Here is a 16,165-nt window from a genome sequence, read left to right as displayed (position 1 = left end):
TGTTTGGGAAAACTATTCAGGGGAAATGTAGAAATGTGGAAAGGCATCACCCACTCCAACCATATTTTCCTTTTTTTTTTTTTTCAGTCTCAGACCTGATTGGAAAGTTAAATTTTAGCTTATGATTGGTTTTATGAAAGTAGTGATGGTTAAAAGAAGGATTTGTGTTGGTACAGCACAGAAACAAAGATGTTTGTGTATTGGAACATACCTCCATTTTTCGAAACTTCTCCCAGGCAGTTGTTTGGCACTTTTTGAGCACATCGTTTATGACAATTGAATTTGCAGTCTGAGATAGAAACAAGGAAGAGGAAAATCAGGCTGAGGAAGAGGCTTTGACATCAGCTCCACAGTAACCAATTAAACTCTTAATGCAGAGGAAGCTCTTATGGTACAGTTAAAACTCTAAAACAGCTAAGTTAGTACATCCTAAAATCTGTCTTTAGTTATTCTTTGCAACCTCACAAAATATTTTTCAGTCTTCTCTTTGATCAAACCAGCGGTGCGGTCATCTACCAGGTTGTTCACGTCTGTGAAGCTGTTAATGGTTTCTCTTAAGCATCTTCATTCTGGAGAGGTCGTAGTAAACAAAATATCCAGCACAGAAAATAAAGAGGTCTTGGTTTTTGGTCCTTCCTCCATTTAATCTTGAAAACATGAAATACTATATCTAGTACCCCAATATTTATCAGACTTGTATCATCATTAGTTGTATTTCCACATCTGGAATTATCCTCATCAGCAACTGAAATTTTCCAAGTTTGCCATCAGCAGAGCTTCTGGCAGCAATCTTTTTCTTTCAGGTTGTCCAGTTTTTGAATTCAACTTGTCTTCCAGGTCTCTCTTTATCAGGCTGAACTGACCTGCATTTAGATGTTTCCAGCAAGTCAACATCCAATGTTAACAAACTGGCAGATGAATATGCAGATGAGGAAGTTCAACACAATTCAAGGTGACTAATTATGTTTCTTCAGATAGACTGAAAACAAGCCTCTAACAAGAGTCATGTGAAAATAATTTTTTCAAAAGCTGCGGTGAGATAGGTCTTTTGTTCTTGACATCTGCTGTTTTTATAATATACACATAAACGGAGACTGAACCTGATTGAAATAAGCTCTCTAATGCTTATTACAGTTATAGAGTACAAATCCCGCTGGCACTAGTTTCGGATCCTGGATGTCAGTTATCAAAACTCTAGACACAAAACTCAATTCAATTCAATTCAATTCAATTCAGTTCAGTTCAGTTCAGTTCAATTTATTTATGTATCACAAAATTACCACGGTCACCTCAAGGTGCTTTATATTAGATAAAGATCCTACAATAATACAGAGAAAACCCAACAATCAGAAAACCCCCTATGAGAAAGCACTTGGCGACAGTGGGAAGGAAAAGGTACTTTTAACAAGAAGAAACCTCCAGCAGAACCAGTCTCAGGGAGGGGCAGCCATCTGCCACGACCAGTTGGGGATGAGTGGAGGGAGACACAGCTGATGATCAAAATGCACATTTTACTCATCTGTAATCTTGTCCATTTGGGTCACTCCAAATGAACATTAACATCTTCTACTGACTTTCATTTCTCTTCTCTCCTTTGTATCTTTCCATCTCTCCAGGCTCTCTTCCACCTGCTCTGTACTCTCACTACAGATCACAATGCCATCTGCAGAAATCATAATCCACAAAGACTCCTGCCTGACCTCATCTGTCAGCCTGGCCATCACCATCACAAACAAGAAGGGGCTCTGAGCCAATCCCTGATGTAATCTCACCCCCATCTTGAACCCAACTGTCACTCCTACTGCACACCTCACCACTGCCCCGCTGTTTTCATACATGTCCTACACCAGCCTCACATACTTCTCTGCCACTCCTGACTTCCCCACGCAGTACCACAGTTCCTCTCTTGGCATCTTATCATTTGCTTTCTCTAGATCAACAAAGACATAGTGTAACTCCTTTTTACCTTCTCCATACTTCTCCATCTCCAATCACCAATCTCTCCCGCCTGTGGGCACTCCCTACCACTTCATCCAACTTACTTCAGAATTCCTCTTTCTCTTCTGACATCCAACCTGTGGGTTTATACACACGGACAACATCCACCCTTTGATTTCTAGTTTCAAACTTGTGATCCTGACACTCTCTTCACCGCTACAATACTATTCACATAGTCTTCCTGCAAGATTACCCCTACTCCATTTCTCTTCCTAGCTACACCATAGAACAGCTTGATTCCACCTCCAATCCCTCTGGTCTTGCTTTCCTTCCACCTGGTGCCCTGCATACACAATATATCTACCTTTTTCTCTTTTTGGATCATATCATCCAACTCTCTCCCTTTACCAGATACAGTCCCTACATTTAGAGTCCCTACTCTCACCTCCACACGTCTGCCTTTCCTTTGCTCTTCCTGCCTCCTAACATGCCTTCTCCCTCACCTCTTCGATTGTCTTTGGCAAAGAGTAGCACAATTTCCACTGGCACCCTGTTGGGCCCCAACCAATCCAGTATGGAAATCCCATTATTTATAATGTTTGATTTGGCCAAGTTTTTGCACTGAATGGCCTTCCTGATGCAACCCTCCCTGTTTATCCAGGTTTGAGACAGGCACTAGAAGTAAACTGGCTTGTAGCCAGAATTCAGTTTACTGGAACAAAAGTCTCTTTTCCACTAGTACCTACTTGACTCGACTCTACTCACTTTTGTTCATTTCCTATTACAGTTGAGTACTGCTTCAGCAAGGCAGCCTGAACATCCAGTGATGTCATTTGTATGCAACAAAAACGCAATGACTGTGTTGGTTATTGTGCAGCCATTACCCTCCTTGCTGGGTTTCAAAAATGATTCTTGTGAAGGAGTCACTCTAATGATTCATCTAGTGACATTACTGCCTGGCCAGTCAGTGGCATGCATTCTGCTGATGTCACCTTTTCAGATATTTGGTACTACAAAACTAATGGTTGTATAAACAGTCAAACAGGGAAACTATTCTAAAGAAATACCTCAGTGATTCTGAAAGTGCAGAGTTTCTATCAGTGTAAAATGCAGTGTTTTGAAAGGTGGACAAATATAAATATAGATATAGAATAGATATAGAATTTAAAAATGTTTCTTTTAAAAATATTACTGGCATGCAGTATATTCAAGATTAAACTATTTTTGTTATTGCTAAGATAGCAATAAATTTTATGGTGGAGAAAATGTCCAAGAAGTCCTCGAGGTCCTTGCTCACCTTTGCACTGCAAGCCCTGTCTGAAGAGGCCTTTGAGCAGCTTCTTGCAGTGCTGGCAGACAGTAGGCCGGGTGTAAGAGTGAATCAGGAACGTGTGGGGAACTTTGACTTTTGACAGTAAGATCTTGTCAAGCTCAATGGGACGGCCGACATATGATTGCGAGCTGGAACGCCGCTCTCTACCGGGAAAGTAATCTAACTGGTTCTTCTGCTGTCAGGAAAAAGAAGCAAAACATTTTTAATTTTCCAATATTTTGTAGTTAATGCCTGCTGACCTGCAAAAGTGTTGGATAAACTAGTGCTTAATAGCACTCCTTTTCTATGGTAAGTCACACAACCCACACTTAAAATGATCTGTTACAGCAGCAGAATTTAATTAGCTTGGCTTCTTTGTCATCTTCCCTGCAAACACTATATGATTCATATATAAAGGAGGATAAATAGCCCTGTAGAGCATACAGGTGGATGCTTTGGTGGTGAGGGGGTTGAAAAAGGAGCAGCAGTACTGACAAGTCTGGGAGACAGATTTCTCTTAAGCTCTGAATTTTACTTTAAATAAAATTGAAACATCTCATAGAATTCTACGCTGTTATCATGCAATAAATAAAATGTGAACCTTTTTACTTGGTAGGACTTACCTCCATGCTAGGACTGACTGGAGACTGGACAGTAAAAAAGAACAACAAAAAAAAGTTATTGTAACATTTCCGATAAATGTTGTTTTCCTCACCCACAGATCTATGTTTTTGTACTGACCAATAAAGCATCATCAGTGTAGTGAGGAGGTGACGGCTCGGCAGAGAGGGGACGACCAATATTGATTATCCCGCCTGTCAGTGAGACATTGGATGGACGCCGCCTCCTCACCCCGGTGCAATTGTTGGGGATCTTAAAGGCACAGCGCTTGTGATAGTTCAGACCACAACCTGGAGAAAGAGACAGCCTCTCCTCTTAAACTTTTTTATCTTATCCACAACGTTCCCACAACTTTACCTTATGGGAGCAATGTTTGCACCTTATAAGCGCTAGACCTTCTTACCTTCACATTTAAGTCCTTGGCGTACAAGTCCCCACAGCATTTCCCCACAGTGGTCGCAGAAGGCTGGAGCTCGGTATGAATGGACGAACAGGCAGTGTGGACGGATCTGGAAGTCCTCTACCGTGGCTGAAGCTGAAAAAAATTGTAAGATATAAATGAATTCCACCTACAAGATTTTCCCCTGTCAAGTAAGCCTGTATATCTCATTGAGGCACTTAACAAGGCTGAAGTTGCAGTTATTAAAAATTGAGAAAAGTTTTAGTTGTCAGTACAGTGGGAAGTACAGAAGTGTCAGCTGAAATGTAAATCTAAAGTACAAGCAGTGAAATGAGATGAAATGTGTGAACACTTAAATCTTTAGGACAGCTGTGGCTCAGGAGGGAGAGCGGGTTGTTCACTAATCAGCAGATCAGTGGTTTAGTCCCTGCCCCCTCCACTGCCCACATGCCAAAGTGTCTTTGGGCAAGCTGCTGAACCTAAAATTGCCCCTTTTAGGGGTAGCATGTTACCAATTAATGCATGAGTAGACTAATTTCAATAACCATATTACAAAAGTTTTTCAAATATCTGCAGTACAATAGAACATATATATATATATATATATATATATATATATATATATATATATATATATATATATATATATATATATATATAAAATGTGGACGTTGCTCTTTTTCTGCACACTCATGCATGGACAGAGCGAAGCACCCAGAGTGATGTTAAGGCTGAGTATGTGCCCACCCCATCTAAGAACCCAGGGCCTGATCTTTAAAGCTGGGTTTCAGCTTTGCTGTTGGCTTTGTGTTCATACTTAACACTGAAAGAAAGCTCTTGTGTGTCCTCATTAGGATAAAGCTTTGGTTTGGTGTGTGCGACTGTAGCCTAAGGTTTCTATTGTCACCTGGTGATTATATGACAGAGCATTTCAGGCCATGTTATGAAGTAACATAAAAGTAATGTAATGAGTTGCTTCCTCAATGGATCAATTAACATAATGCATTCCTTTTTTTTTTTAAAAAAAAGTACATTCATCTTTTTTTGAGTAATGACTCCTGATCAGCATGTGAGTGTGTGTGTGCTTGTTAATTAAATTTGCATTAGTGAAGAATAAAGAAGAAAATCTGATATATTTCTAAAACAAGATGCCAAGTCATCGTTAAATTTGAGGGACTATAAGCACAAAAATGCCGTCGATGGTATCAGCTCAGGTAGCAGTTAGTTGCAGTTCATATTGGTACTAAACTTCAAACTTCAGAGAATGAAATGGAAGCACTCAAGAAAATGAGGTGCCAGCTCAAACTGAAATAAAGTGTCATTTCATTTTAGTGCTGAACTCTGTCAGTGGAGAATAAAGGTCAAAAGTATGAAGGAATTTTAAGTGCTTAAATATTGCTTATTTTACTGTGTATTAGCTGAAGGAAGTTCAAGTGGCAGTTAAAAAAGACCTGCAGAAAAAATCTGCAGATTCAGTAACAAAGGTGTTGAGTCACTTGGAAATGAGGCATTAAATGTAAAACTTAAAGCAGTTGTGGAGAAGTGTAGCGTGAATGCGCTGAAATGAATGGAGTTCAAGGATAACTGCTTGAAGAAACTGAAATGTTAGTGGCTGTGTCCGTTTGGGAAAGTATAAAATAAAATATAAAATTGGACTGTATGCCCTTAAATCACCTGAAATATATTTCCATGTGTCAGCTATGAAGTTTCATGTTGAACAGAAAGTGTCAGTTTGATTGCAGCTCGGTGCTTACACTGAAATGTCAGCGTAAACACCGAGAGGAGCTGAAATGTGTTACAATGAAAGTTATAATACACACATGAAAAGTACTGTTGTCTGCTCAAGCGTCAGCAGAAGCAGTGAAAGCAGCTGAAGTGACACATAAAGGAAAAGTGTGTACTGTTCTTCAACATACTTCTTAAAGTATTTGATGATGCATTTGCATACTTAATACTGTATTTTACTGTAATCATCTTTATGGAGGGCTTTTATTTTTTATAAAATTATGTTCTGTAATTCACTGTAAGGGTTGAACGCAGTTAAAGCTTAGAAACCTTATTTCTTGCATAATATAAATGAGTCATTCTACAAGTCAGTAAATTAATGAGGCCTTTTTCAAAAAATTCAGTTTTCAGATTTGAGAAGTGTCCAGACAGTTGCTGAAATGTTCTAAGAAGCGTTATGAGATATTTTGCCACTTAAAAGCCTCAAACTGAAAAAGAAAACTAATAATACGCCAACAAAACAACAGTCCAGTACATTAGATTTTCTATCGCCACTGGCAAACCAATCTGTGGCACTATCTTTTCTCCATATTTTCCGGTCTTTCTTCATGCTTTTAATTTTATTTCAGAGATGAGTAACTGCTGATCTGGGGTGGCTGGGCTGTTGGCCACAGCCGCCATCTGAGCCCAAATATCCTCCAGCTGTTTTGACAAAAACCCAGTTGGGTGTGCAGACAGTGCCGGGAACCCCTGCTGTGAGACTCATAATGCCAAACACAGAATCAACTTGCTATTTTTATAATATTGCACGAAAACAGTGGCAATGTGAATGGAGTTTCTAGTGGTGGGAGCGACTGCCTCTGCAGCTTTACATAGAAAGTTTTTCCATAGAAAGCTCTAAAAGCTCACTTCATACTACAGTGAACAGTTGGCAGCAAACTGCTGACACACATTTAGAACTGGCATACAAAAAAAAAATGTAACTAAAAGAGAGTGAATGTTACACTTAGGCATTCAAACATGGTTGGTCTGTAAATGCTGAACCTATGAATAGGCAACTGTTGCCAACCAACTCAACATATGAACTAGAAAAACTGTGAATGTAATATTTACAACTTGTTCTTGCTGATTTATTGGATTAAACATGGGAGAAAATAAACCTCCAAATAACCCAAAATCAGTTTTTAAGATACTGAAATAAAGATGAACCAGAAACATTTACTACTTATAAATATATTTTTTTTAACTTTAAAGTTAACTTGGCTTACAGTAAGAATCCTACCTGAGTTTTCTTTTTTTTTTTGACATATGACAGTTTATTAGTCTGTGCATTTTTAGTCTTTAGAGCAGATACATTATATTACTATTAGTGCTCCATATTTCTGAAGTTTGTTTCATGGTACCAGATTATCAATGAAAAAAACTGATGAAATCCTCTTACTGTAAATAACTCATAAGATTTTTTTTTTTCCAGATTTGTGAAATTATTTTGTTTAATTATAATAATTCAGTGTGTTGTTGTGTTGCGATAACAGGTATTGTGGTTACTTGTGTAGTAAACCCAAACTAATCAGTTTTCTAATCTGTGCTCTATTAGTTGTAATAAAATCTGTGCAAATTGGACTTGGCAGCAAATCAGGACCAAGAAATAAATCTTCTATGTTTTTTTTCTGTATCACTAAAACTTGCAAACACAGTGCATACATCCTGCACTACGGTAACTGCAAGGCTTTGTCCAGTGGGATTAAAAACAGAGTTCCACATATTTGGATGTGTCATGTATTCTGTTAGCTGAGACTTCATCACTCTCAGAGAAACTCTGACCATGATCTTCTCCATAGAGGTTGTGCAGCATAAGTTACTATAGAGATCTAAATTAAAAGAGCGTCACATCTGAGACACTAAAAACTTTAGGATAAACATGCCACACTAACCCATTAGTCGTGTTTTGTAACACATCTATAGGGAAGCTGACAGATCCCTTAACATTTGCAAATTGTCAATATGGAAATCCACCGCTTAAAAAAAAAAAAGAACAATTAAAGGAACACTTTGAAAACACATCAGATCTCAATAGGAAAATATCATGGTGGATATTTATACTGATATGGACTGGGTAATGTGTTTGGAATGAAGGGATGCCACACTGTTTGATGGAAATGAAAATGATCAACCTACAGAGGGCTGAATTCAAAGACACCCTGAAAATCAGAGTGAAAAAAAATATGCAGCAGGCTAGTTCACTTTGCTATATTTTATTGCAGCGGCTGAAAATGTATTTGTATGCATGCATGCCTGACAACATCAGGGCGTGCTCCTAATGAGATGACAGATGGCATCCTGGGGGAACTCCTTCCAGATCTGGACCAGGATATTGCTGAGCTCCTGGACAGTCTGAGGTACAACCTGGCGGTATCAGATTGACCAGTAATATCCCAGAGGTGTTCCTTTGGATTTAGGTCAGTCAGTGGTATCAATTCAGGAGCTCCCTACACGTTCTCGCCACACAAGGCCAGGCATTTTTGTGCATCAGGAGGAACCCAGGACCCACTGCACCAGCGTAGGGTCTGACAGTGGGTCCAAGGATTTTATCCTGATACCTAAGAGCAGTCAAGGTGCTGCTGCCTAGCCTGTAGAGATCTGTGTGTCCCTCCAGAGATGTGGCATCCCAGACCATCACCCTACCCATCACCAACCCGGTCGTGCTAAATGATGTTACAGGCAGCATAACGTTCTCCATGGCCTTTCCAGACCCTTTCATGTCTGGGAACCTGCTCTCATCTGTGAAAAGCACAGCTGCTATTCTATGGCAAATATCAACCAGACTCCATGGTGCTGGGCAGTGAGTCCAGGCCCCACCAGAGGACAACAGACCCTCAGGCTACCCTCATGAAGTCTGTTTCTGATTGTTTGGTCAGAGACATTCATACCAGTAGCACTCTGGCAGTACTCATCGTGTTCTTCTTTTCACAAAGGAGCAGATACTGGTCCTGCTGATGGGTTAAGGACCTTCCCTGTCCAGCTCTCCTAGAGTAACGGCCTGTCTCCTGGAATCCCTCCATGCTCATGAGATTGTGCTGGGGGAGACACAGAAAACCTTCTGGCAATGGATATGTATTAAGATGAGAAAAGATGAAAAGGGAAAAATGTGAGTGGCCTCCACCTGTAAAACAAGTCCTGTTTAGGGGTAGTTTCATTGTTGCCCCTCTAGTGCACCTGTTGTTAACTTCATTAACACCAAAGCAACTGAAACTGATTAAAAACCCCCTCTGCTACTTAACTGAAGTTTAATTGACTTGAAGCTATAATCTGATAAAAGAATTTAATTTAATTAATTTAATTTAATTATTATTTTTTTTGTACTTACATTTTAAATCTCTGCCTTTTCTCCCCATTTATTTCACCTTGTTGAAAATCATTATTGCTGCAGTGAGAACTTTTGCTGGTCAGTCAGTGGAACAGTGTTGCTTATCGAGATGTTTTTGTGTAACAGTGGAGCTAAAAGGAATAATTAATATCAGGTTCTGATACACACATAGCTGTTAGTAGATACTTGGAGCTCCACATGGGATTTGTTGAAAAAAAGGAAAAAGAGAAAAATACAAAATATATTTAACTAGCCGGAGATGGAGCAAGAGAGAAGAGGGGAGGGAGATAAACAGAACAACAGAGACAAAGAGTAATGAATGGGTTGTTAGTGGGTATTTTGTAAATGTTTTGGAGGTAGGAGAGGCTCTTAGCGGGCACAGATGGACTGAATGTTTTTTAAGTTGGCCAGCAGGCTTGGCAAGGCAGGATGGGTAGTTTATGGGACACAGTTTTCGGTCCCTTTCTTTCCTTTCCTGTCTTCTCTCTCTGCATGCATTTCTGAATCTCGCTCGCCTTTTCGTTTTTTGTTTACACACACACACACACACGCACACACACACACACACACACACACACACACACACACACACACACACTCGGCCTGTGTTGCGGTCCTCCAGTAGAATACAGCTCTGATTAGACATTCTGCGGCAGGAAATTACCTCCATTTATTCAAATTATTGTTTATGGCTTTTGTTTGGAGGGCCAACATACGTTTGGAAGTGTGAACGAGCTCCCAAACTGTTATTATATGCTTCAGAAAATGACTTATGTGCATGTGTGTGCGTGCATTTGTGTATTTGTGTGAGGGTTTCCTAGGTAGCCCTTGTTTGGATATAAATGCCCGTGTTTATGGCTGTGTGGTGGAATTAGGAGTGCTCGCTGCTAACTTGTTATCCCACAACTAGAAAACAAACACTGCAGGGGAAGAAAGTGTAGATCAGCGGTGGTGGAATAACCAGGTGTGGCACGCTAAGTTTACTTTTATGTGTTAGCTTTCATATCTCAACAGATACTATATACATCAAAATATGCAAAAACACATTTTTAATCATGGTTCTGCTGATAAATTTACTGTTTTCAGTCATTAGGTTTTTTTTACATTTTGTCTTTCTATTTTAGAGTAGCTCCTACAAAACATCAACGGTCCAAGTCCACCTAATTCATTTTTCACAGTGGCCAGCACGGAGACGTGGTGGTTAGCACTGTTGCCTCACAGGAAGAAGGTCCTAGGTTCAAATCCTTTCTGTGTAGTTTGCATGTTCTTCATGGGTTTGCATCGGTTTGCTCCGGTTTCCTCCCAAGGTCTAAAGACGTGTTCTTAGATTTATAGGTGATTCTAAATTGCTCATAGGTGTGAGTGTGAATGGTTGATAGCCCTGTGACAGGCTGATGACCCGTACAGGGTGTACTCTGCCTCTCACCCTGTGACAGCGGGGATAGGCTCCAGCCCCTCCGTGACCCTGAAAAGGATAAGTAGATGGATTTCTAACAAAGGATGAAATCCACAAATGTTGACAGCACACCAAAGAGTGGAGACTGAGGAGGGAAAAAAGTCCCAGCATTTTGTTGGTTTCTATCAAGGCTGGCACATGTAAAACACCGACACACAAATATTAGGTAATTAACACATAATGCGCCACACACAACCCTAAATGCTGCCAATGTTGTCTGACTTTTTTTCTCACTAGTTCTGCATTTGGCGACGGTCAGTGTCACTACTGGTAGCATGAGGTGATACCTGGACCCTACAGAGGTTGCACAGGTAGCCCAACTCCTCCAGGATGGCACATCTATACGTGCCATCGCCAGAATGTTTGCTGTGTCTCCCAGCACAGTCTCAAGAGCATGGACGAGATTCCAGGAGACAGGCAGTTACTCTAGGAGAGCTGGACGAGGTTATAAAAGGTCCTTAACCCATCAGCAGGACCAGCATCTCCTCTTTTGTGCAAGGAGGTGCAGGATGAGCACTGCCAGAGCTACAAAATGACCTCCAGCAGCCACTGGTGTGAATGTCTCTGACCAAACAATCAGAAACAGACTTGATGATGGTGGCCTGAGAGCAAAATGTCCTCTGGTGGGGCCTGTACTTACTGCCTGGCACCGTGGAGCCGATTGGCATTTGCCATAGAATACCAGAATTACCACGTCCACCACCGGCACCCTGTGCTTTTCACAGATGAGCGCTGAGCACATGTGACAGACGTGAAAGAGTGTGGAGAAGCCGTGGAGAACGTTATGCTGCCTGTAACAATACAATTTAAATAAGCTAAACACTTAAGTTGGCCCCATTGTTTTTGTTTCAGCTACCACTACAACTTCCTTAGATCTTTAAAAATAATGCGTAACATTGAATTGTAATAGTATTTTAACAGATCGTCCATCTTCTCCAGTTCTCTTAAACTCCTTTTAGTAATGACACAATTCAGCTTTTGCACACATTTGACTTACTTTTGCTTCTTTTTCAGTTATCTTTAGAAACTTGAGTATTAATTGTGATAGAACACATGATTTGTGAGAACTATTAAAATTGTATTGAAATATTAAAAATGTATTAAAATGGTACACACAGAGAAAAATGTAAACATGCTAATTAAAACAAACAGATGCAAATGCAGACAAATAATATGCAAATTTCCACACATGCTACACTCGATGGTGAAAGAGAGGCAGGAAAATAGGGAGAAGCAGCTGACAGGTCATTAGCGTAGCATCGTGTGAACACCTGAGTCCTGAGCTGGATGACAGCCAGAAAGACAAGCCTAATAGAGGAGTCTCCAAATCATCATTACACACATCTGGACATTTTTCAGTGAGTTTCAGGCAGACAGGTTAAGTTAACAGTACATGCTGTTTTTTGCTATTTTTCTAACCTGATTAAACAATTGACCAGTGAGCCTGTGCCTGCATTTATCACACTTCTTTTTTTTTAGTAATTATTTAAATAATAATTAATTCATCATTTGTAGACTGTAAGAAAACTTTATAACAAGCCAAAGTTTTTAATAAGGAAAATAAGTGATGAGGTGTGTGTGTGTGTGTGTGTGTGTGTGTGTGTGTGTGTGTGTGTGTGTGTGTGTGTGTGTGTGTGTGTGTGTGTGTGTGTGTGTGTGTTTGCTGGTATTACATTTTGGGTACATAATACCCATGTTTCCATGTGGGGGACAAAAAGACCTCCCCAAAGAATTTAGAGCTGTGGTCTTGGTTACAGTTACACTGAGTACGATTAAAGTGTTGGGAAAAAGGTAAATCGAGTTAGGTTAATGTTATGGTAACGTAGGTTTAGGTTATAAAGAGGTTGGCTTATGGGGTTAGAATGGCTTTCAGTTATGAATATGACTAGACTGATGACTAGAATATGGATAAGCTTAGAATGACATTAATCCATGTAAAGGTCCTGATTCTCCAACTCTGTCTCTGCTGGAGAAACAGCAAAACATCAGTCCTTCATTTGGTGTCCAACATCACCTCCACATACCACTTCCACTCTCACCAGGATAGAAATGCTTCATTGTAGAATAAAGGTGAATATAATTTTGTGTTGATCTGTGTTGATCCTTCAGGATCTAGGCCATGAGCTTGGACGTGTATTAATGGCCCGACATTAGCACCCCTCCCTGCTTTCACCTGACAGTATGGCCTCCACCAAGTCTCCGTCCTGGATCTGAGAAGCAGAGCGCAGCAGCTGCAGCACGTTGTCTGACGTCTGGTCATGACGAAACAGCAGGATCTTCTCGTACATCCCATAGAAACCGCACTCTGGTAACTGACAGAGACAGAGAGGCACTTTATCTCAGCAAAATCTGTGTAATTTTAAAAAAAACATTATTTTAGTTATGACTATATTCAATTTTCATTACGTTTCATTTCAGTTTTATTTATATAGCGCCAAATCACAGCAGTTGCCTCAAGGTGTTTAGTTTTATGGTCGTTATACAAGTGTTTGTGGATTGTGCATCTCTTTATAACAGTTTTGAGCAATTTTGTGGTCATTGTGTGTCTGTGTGTGTTTTTATGACAATTTTCCGTCATTTTTGGTGTCGTCGTGGTCATTTAGGTGGTTGTTTTGTGTCTCTGTAGGAGCTTTTCCTTCTCTGCCAAATCACCTCCTTTCTGCTAAGCAAACCTTTATGTGAATCGTGACAATGTCATCAATTGACTGCTCTGCAAATAATAACATTTTACACATTATTTATCATTAATGTGCTTCATGTGTTTTTTTTTAATTCCTGTTTATGGTGAGACTCTATTAAAGAAGACTTTTAAAATAATGTGAACTTGTCTTTTTACTGCGATCACATCAAAGTAAATTTAAATTTGAGAGAACTGATGACACGAGACAGAAAAAGCGAGCTGTGATCTCTACCAGCAGATTTATAATAGACTGAGATTATCAAAAATAGATTAACAATGACATAGTAAATTTACAAACTGTCTCAAAGATATTCATGTTCTTAGTTGTATTATAATGATACTATAATTGTACAACAAATACCTGAAGCATTGCCTGCTTTTAACGTAAATAGATATTTATAACTTTGATGTCTGCTAAATTTGCACCTATGTTTTTTAAAATTATGACATATTTATATTTCAAGCTATAAAAATAGCACGTTAAACACATTTGTGGTTTTCACAGTAAAAGTTAAAACTTTTTTCTACTTGGATGGTTTTTGTGACTTTAGCTCCAATGTGTTAAAAAAACAAACAAAAAAAAAAAAACTGTACAGTCACACATGTGAGGTTCTGCTGAAAAAAATGATACCAAACATCGGGCGTTAAACAGTTTTCCAACTGGATTCATATTCGGTACACAGTGGGTGAAGGGCCAAGAACTAGTGCCAAATCGAACATCATCTGGATCTAGTCCAGATTCTCGATTTGCAGGCTGCTTAAATTTAACCTGGGAAACTCCATTTAAAAGATATTTGTGGCCAGATCTCAGCTGAAATATGACACGTCATCCTCATTTGTTGCAGTGAGAAGCATATCACTATTGGCCGTGGACATGTGAGACTTCAACAGGATATAATCTGGATACGAGAATATATGACAACTTTTGATTCTCTATCAATCTGATCACTAACTTCCCCTGTTATCACCCACCAGAAAAAATTGCATATTTCTCATTATATAAAAAATGAAACCATCCATCCATCTATCCATTCATTCATTCTCTTCTTATCAGATGCCTGAACCACCTCATCTGACTCCTTTCAATGTGGAGGAGCAGCAGCTCTACTTTGAGCCCCTCCCCAATGGCTACACTCCTCACTCTATCTCTAAGGGAGAGGCCAGCCACCCTTCTGAGGAAGCTCATTTCTGCTGCTTGTATTCGCGATCTCATTCTTCCTGTCACCATCCAAAGCTCATGACCCTAGGTGAGGGTAGGGACGTAGATTTACCAGTAAATCAACAGCTTCGCTAAGAGACAGAGATAAAACTTTTGCAAAAATATGAAAATGGCCATAAAAAGAAAGTTATTTTAGTTCAACTTTTAAAACCTTGGAAAATTATGGGCATTCAAAATAGGACCTATGTATTATCTCAGTGATTCAGCGTTTAAAGAGCGATATGTTTGTGAGACGGAAACGTTCAAATCAGCTAAAATATGTGCGAGGCGAGGTTTGTTGTTCCCATTTTGTATTTATTTGTCCACATGAGACAAAAGCATGATCCATCCATTAATCAACAATAACCTCTCTCTTATTCTGAAAGTTTAGTTGCTGCTAACCAGCTAGCTCTTTTCCATGGTTCCCTCCTGGCAGGCTGGTCAGGTTGCTTTTGTGGTGATCAACAAACAAACAAACAAATAAAACCTAAGAGACAGAAGAATACAAAACTTGGAGCTTTGATAAACTAGCAAACCAAATTCAAAGTTAATAAGATGGAAATCAATGCAAAGAAATACCAAATGAACACAATTAAGAGAAAAAAAAGCAAAGAGAGACTAAATGACTGTAAAGAGACATAAAGGTATGACTAAGAGATGCAAAGCAACCACAGAGAAACTCACAATAAACTGAAATAGATGTGAAACACAACTCTGTCTATGTCAGACTTTGGTTCTTCTGTGGTGGGTGGGGGGCAATTCACAGGTCTGTGCCGAGGGACTCTCTGTCTCATAATCACTGGCTACAGAAGAGGATAACACTGCAGGAGAAGTTTCATTGGAGTTGCTCAAAGTGTTGAAGTTGCCAAAGTGCTAAAAGACTTCAAGCTTCAACTCTACGTGGAGTTGTCACTTTAAAAACTCAAACACAAGATTAATTGCTCAAACTAGTCCTCACAAAGACAGCTGTATGGGCGCAAACACACAAACACTGCCAAGTGTAACCACAGGAAGTTAAAGGTGCAGTTCACTGTTATGTTAAAGATCGATGAGGCACCGCAGAAAGGAGCAACACATTGACCAGCTGCAGAGTACCACTGAGATTGTTATCGACCACAAAAACACACACACTTTCCCAGCAGAAACAAGACACGTACACACACACACAAACCATCAAATACATGAAAACAGACAGAAATCATTTTATTTATTTTTGGAATTGTGCGCCAGAATTGAAGGTGTTAATGGATGAATGTTCACATCTCAGTCAAATACTCAGGTGGAAAGGTGTGTTCCACAAGAGAAATCAAAGACTAATAAAGAACTCACATATTAACTGTGCCATAGGTCTAAATTCAGAATGGCAACATATATTTATTCTACATATATGATTAAGAGGATATTATTTGTTTTGTTTTTTTTCAAACATCAGAAATATGACAGTGGATGCTCAAATAAACAAGTATGA

The 16,165-nt window shown here is 39.5% G+C and overlaps 1 protein-coding gene across 1 annotated transcript in view; it reads right to left on the bottom strand.

Annotated features, from left to right (window-relative positions):
- The window catches only part of prkd1 (protein kinase D1), a 61,897-nt gene that overhangs the window by 31,100 nt on the left and 14,632 nt on the right, over positions 1 to 16,165 (bottom strand). The window contains exons 2-7 of the mRNA XM_030718949.1: positions 12,993 to 13,131; positions 4,275 to 4,406; positions 3,992 to 4,161; positions 3,874 to 3,897; positions 3,236 to 3,446; positions 212 to 289 (exon numbers count right to left, since the gene is read on the bottom strand). Of these exons, the coding sequence (XP_030574809.1) occupies positions 212 to 289; positions 3,236 to 3,446; positions 3,874 to 3,897; positions 3,992 to 4,161; positions 4,275 to 4,406; positions 12,993 to 13,107 (730 nt within the window). The 5' untranslated portion in view covers positions 13,108 to 13,131. The remainder of the gene's footprint in view (positions 1 to 211; positions 290 to 3,235; positions 3,447 to 3,873; positions 3,898 to 3,991; positions 4,162 to 4,274; positions 4,407 to 12,992; positions 13,132 to 16,165) is intronic.

This window comes from Archocentrus centrarchus, chromosome 22, assembly GCF_007364275.1.
Source record: "Archocentrus centrarchus isolate MPI-CPG fArcCen1 chromosome 22, fArcCen1, whole genome shotgun sequence".
NCBI lineage: Eukaryota > Metazoa > Chordata > Actinopteri > Cichliformes > Cichlidae > Archocentrus > Archocentrus centrarchus.
Note: the sequence above shows the minus strand (reverse complement) of the source record. Positions and strands in the feature narration are given on the sequence as shown.